A 5,139-nucleotide genomic window follows, 5' to 3' on the forward strand; every position below is an offset into this window, starting at 1 on the left:
AATCACAGAAATCAGCTGCTTTCCCCTCTTAGCTGCCATCTATCTCCTGTTGGACAGAAGCAAATCTGTCTTGATGTTAATATTTACATAAATCATGCTTAGCCCTTCTGGACACCATGCTGATGATAGGTGTTTCTGGAAAATCAACCTGGGTGAAAAATCCTCAACATAGGGGGAAGTGTCATTGAGCAGCTAATAATGACCCATGTCAACGTCATCAATCTGTGGTGGGTCTGTGGAAGAATTGAACACGGTGGCGACGTGGGAAGACAATCTATTGCTAAACATTCTTCATCTGAAAAACCTCAGTGCAGGATTCCTGCAATAGACTGTACTGGATATTTGATGTTCAAACTTCCTCTCAGATAACAATGGAGTCATATTTGGTCTAGCTTGTCTTTGAAGCCCAAGGACAAACGTTCACTGGTGCTCAAGCTTTTTTCTTTTTCTGTGAGGACCACTGAAACAATAAATATTCCTTCTTATGAAACAGTGTTTGGGAACAGAGAATACATTTCTGTAAGAATAACCGTGACTGAAAAACATGCCAGTTCAAAACCAGAACAAGGTCCAACCAAAACTGTATTGCCTCTAAGCAGCTAGCACCACTCTTCCTGGAACCGTTGTCTAAACTAGGGTTGCATGCTACTAGGAAAATATCCACTTGTAATATATCCATATCACAAATTCCATCATTTTCCAGACTCAAATATCAAACATTTCCCAGCATTTATTTTTACTTTTTTACATTCTGAGGATTTGACTACAAATGCTAGTTGAGTTCTACTATCTGTTCTATAATGCAGGCCTCAACCTTAACATTGTGGTAAAGGACCATTTCCCTGTTTTTTTGGCATCTGGACTAACTTAGGTGAGCTGTATTAAAATATGTAACACTCTGACTTATTGCAAAACCCTAAATACAAATTTTTTATTTTTATTTTGTAAAAGATGAAAAAAGAACTCTCTGAGTCAGTAAGTCTATATCAGGTGTGGACATCAAGGGCAAGCAAACTCTATCAAACAGGCTTGATGTAGCAATGGTGTACAGACACTCAATGAACTGCACTTCAGTAATAATAGTCAACCAAATATTGCATCAGAACAGTCATTTAAAATATTGATACATTGTACAGCTTTAAGTATTCCAACTAGAGGTGCACAATATTTCAAATCCCAATCATCTTGGTGTGGACAATATTGCATTTGAAAAGGGCTGCTTACAATATTCCAAGTGTCATAAATTCACACTCAGTATATTGGTAACGTATATGACCAGCTGGATAGACTCTAACTTCCACTAAAGCCCACACCTGATGTTTAGTTTAGTGGCTCAGATAATAAGGCTCGCGGAAAGGTGTACGAATATTGTGTAACAGTAAAAAAAGAAGTACAGGTCAATCTTAATCAATATCGTCATTGCATTTTCCTGAAAAATTATGCAGCCCCAGTTCCTACACATTTTCTCAGTCAAAATTCCAAACTTTTTGGAACTCAGATGTCTGATATTTTGTTATGTTTTTTAAACCATTTTGAATATTTGAATACAACATACTTAGCCTGAAATGCTCACATGGTGGTAAGGTTTTATTGTCTTTATGTTCCACGAACACAACACTAAAGTCAGCTTCTGCTGCCGCAGTTTGCTTAGAAGCAGATCCACTATTTGGCATCTAAACGAATATAGATTAGTTACACTATGAAGCTCAGACTCCTCAAATCACCAAAACTCATGCACTTAAGCACTGTTTTTGATTGTTTCAACTTTATTCTGTTTATGAAGTAAAAAACAATATAGCTGTTAAATGCTCTGCTCTTTTCTGCCACCTTAAGTCACGCTTAGCTTAACAACCAAAGGTTCAGTTGAACATCCTCATTTTAAGAGGACTAGAGCTCAAAAGGGTGAAATTATCCTTTTTTGAATTTTTAAATAGAGTACTCAAAGACAAAACACACTATTTAGAAGTTCTAAAAGGTAAACAATGTAATTTAAACATAAATTAATGAAAAAATATTTCCAGGTTTTAATTTTTAATGAAACTGAACAATTAATAAAATCTAGAATAAAAAAATAAATAAAATCTTTCTCAATTTAAATTTATTCAGACTTGGGAAATAACAAAAGCAAAGGTAACTCTTTTCCAGACTTTTCACGATTGTGTAGGAACCCCAAACTTTAGTCTAAACCCTCAACTTTGTCGGAGGGGGCAGAGCAAAGGCCAAATTAGGGGGACTTAGGATCCAGTTGATTACATTGAAGCACGGTGTAGACTTAATTGGTGAGCGTGACAAGAGTGCGGAGTTTGTCATCTCCAATCATTAGGCCTGTCAGAGATCCATCAGATGTTCAGCTAATTAGGGGAACGCTAATGAAGCTGGCAAAACAACTCCTCTTTTTAGTTGGCTGAGTGCGCGCCGACACCAGGGCGGGAAGTGTGTGTGGTGGTGAGGAGGTCCAGCACACCACATGTAGTAAGATCTAAGTCTGCAGAACCCTCACATAAGTGAGCAGGAGAAGAGTGAAACCAGGGGATTTTTTCTTCCCCAAAAATAAAAATCCTAATCAAGACCTATCATTTGCATTCCTCTTATAACTATCGCCATTACTGAAGCGCAATCAGTTTGTCATCACTTCTTTGTGTGGCACAAGCTTGCAGCTGGAGTGAAAAAGGAAGGGAGGAAGGGAGACAAGGAGTTAGGGATGTGCAAAAAGAGAAAGGAAGGGTAAAAATGCTTTAAATGAAACTCCTCCTTTGTCTCGTGTTTTCCTTATTTGCTCATTAAAGAAATCCTCTCATTTTCTGTCTCGCTCTTACTGCTGAAAACTCACTCGCTAACTTCTCAGTGCAGCAATCTTCCAGGTGAAAATCCATCCATCCATCCATGCATTCATCCTTTCAGCCATTCCTTCCCCCTCCACCCCCACCTACTGTGTCCATTAGGGCTAAAACATTTTGATCAAGCAAGTCTCCAGACTGACAATACATAAGACTCCCTCAGTGTGTGTGTCTCTGTGCCAATGTCTGATTGACCATTAGAGCCACTGATGAATGTGGCTGTCAGAGAGCAGACAATTAAATCAAATATGAACCAAAGTCGCTCTGATGGCTCCTCTGATAGAGCAAAGCAGTCCTGCTATTTCCATTGACGCTAATAGTTACATTTAAGTACCGGTCTGAGTGCCTGTCGTTGTATAGTGGCCTACATAGCACAAGAATCCTCCAAATGTGTATGGCACAGGTGGGCCGGGGGTATGCTTAAAGTAGATAAAAATAAAACTAAATTAAAAAGATGTGCTAAAGTGGAAGAGAGTGACAGGATATGACTTGAGCAGGCCCTGCTTTCCTGCCGGAGGGAGTTTACGAAGGGACAGGGAGGAGCGAGGAGCAGGGGCTTATTTGTTAACACTTATTGGGACCGAACAGATCAAAGGCACAGACAGATGATAGGTGATCAATCAGGCATCAAGTCAAAGGTGGCAACTGTCCATTAAAGGCCTCTCCCAGTTTACTCTCCCACCCTGGGGTGGGAAATAATCTTTACTGGATTAAAAAAGCCGTTCTCAGAAATGGAATCAAAAGGGAGATGAAGAAACCTGAATAACAGCAAAGATGCTGAAATGATCAGTACAATTTCAGATTCAATTAGGAGTTAAGAAAAATGTGGTGATTAAATATAAAATAAATTTATGGTCTTACAATACATTAGAAGATTTCCGTTAAAAAATAGTTAAAAAGCAAACGATGAAGCAAAAATACAAATTTTTGTGCAATAACCATCATCTTAAAAGAAATCCAAGCATTAAAGTCTTTTTTTCATTCAGCCAAGGGATTCAGCAAACCGCTCCAATGTAGATCCTTCATTGCAAAGTCAATATCGACAAGCAGATGAGAAGGAAGCTAGGACAAAAGTGGAGCTTTAGGGAAGAAAACAACCTGAACTAGTAAATGAATCCCACTTTCTGTGGGAAGAGAGAAAAAAAAGACTTTTCTGAAAATACTTCCAACACACTGGGAATTTTGAAAGGACACATGCTCCCAGGTGACCTGTGACCTTTTAGGAGAAGCAATGGGATGACTGCTTATTAATTAACAGTTCTGCCCTGTAAACAACTCATGATTTCTGGATCCGAATATGTAAAAATTAGTAAACATCTGTACTATACTGATTAATATTTTGTTCAAATCTGTGCCTTAAAACATTATAAAACAGGAAATATTGAAATAAAAATAATAATCCCTCAGCATCAGGTGACATTCTGGAATATCTCACCAAGTCCAATTAACAGGTTTTAGGCAAAATAATAATAATAATAAAAATACATATTATTTGGCAAATGCGTTTGACACTTAACAGAAAGAAATCTGCCTCTTTTTTTATAAACTAGTAAAAAGATGCAGTATTGCTATTTTGTGCCAATATTTCTAAAGTGTTACTTGCTAAAACAGCAACGCAATTATCAATTGTTTCAATATCACCAAAAAAGGTGAAGTCCAGAGGAGGGAGTGGAGGGAAAATGTAGATAATAGTTGTAAAACATGCGAAACAAAAGCAGCGCGTACCTGCGGCGCGCCGCGGCGCCTGCTGCTTCCTCCGCGGCATGTCGGTTTCGGGGCCCCGGCAGGAAAGTGGTCTCTTGCCACGGTGAAACGAGGCTGCGTGCGTGAAGGTGTGGATGGGGGAGATTATCCGAGGGAGCTTTGATCCAGTTTCTCCCCCGCCTGGCTGCGCTCTCAGGGATCCCACATAGGTCGAGGTAGGAGCGTGTTCAAGGAGAGGCAGTTTTCGAGAAATAAAGACAGGATGAGAAAGAGCCAGGAGAAGCGCTGGGAGAGGCGGTCGCTCGGTCGCGCTCCCCTCCCCGCCTGCTCTGCCCTGCTCCGGCTCTGATGGACCTGACGAAGGGGGCTGGAGCGGTGGAACCTCCACGGTAGGAACAGAATAACAGACTCGGGTGATCAGCGCTCCCTGTGATCCTCTGGGTTACTCTGTGTCGGAGGCTGCAACAGGCGAGCTTGATGGGATAAAAACAACAGATGATTGCGTCAGTCAAGAGTCCGCAAACAAGAGTAGCTACACACATCAAGCGCTGACACAACTGAAACGCTGCGCCCCTCCGCCGCTGATAGGCAGTTCTCC

General features: G+C 40.4%; 1 protein-coding gene across 2 annotated transcripts in view; it reads right to left on the reverse strand.

Annotated features, from left to right (window-relative positions):
* tshz3b (teashirt zinc finger homeobox 3b) overlaps nucleotides 1-5,139 on the reverse strand; it is a 61,097-nt gene that overhangs the window by 47,432 nt on the left and 8,526 nt on the right. For both annotated transcript variants that reach the window (XM_047363499.1, XM_047363497.1), the window contains exon 2: nucleotides 4,563-5,014. In XM_047363499.1, coding sequence (XP_047219455.1) covers nucleotides 4,563-4,602 — 40 coding nt within the window. In that variant the 5' untranslated portion in view covers nucleotides 4,603-5,014. The remainder of the gene's footprint in view (nucleotides 1-4,562; nucleotides 5,015-5,139) is intronic.

Source organism: Girardinichthys multiradiatus, chromosome 4 (genome assembly GCF_021462225.1).
Source record: "Girardinichthys multiradiatus isolate DD_20200921_A chromosome 4, DD_fGirMul_XY1, whole genome shotgun sequence".
NCBI classification, from domain to species: Eukaryota; Metazoa; Chordata; class Actinopteri; order Cyprinodontiformes; family Goodeidae; genus Girardinichthys; species Girardinichthys multiradiatus.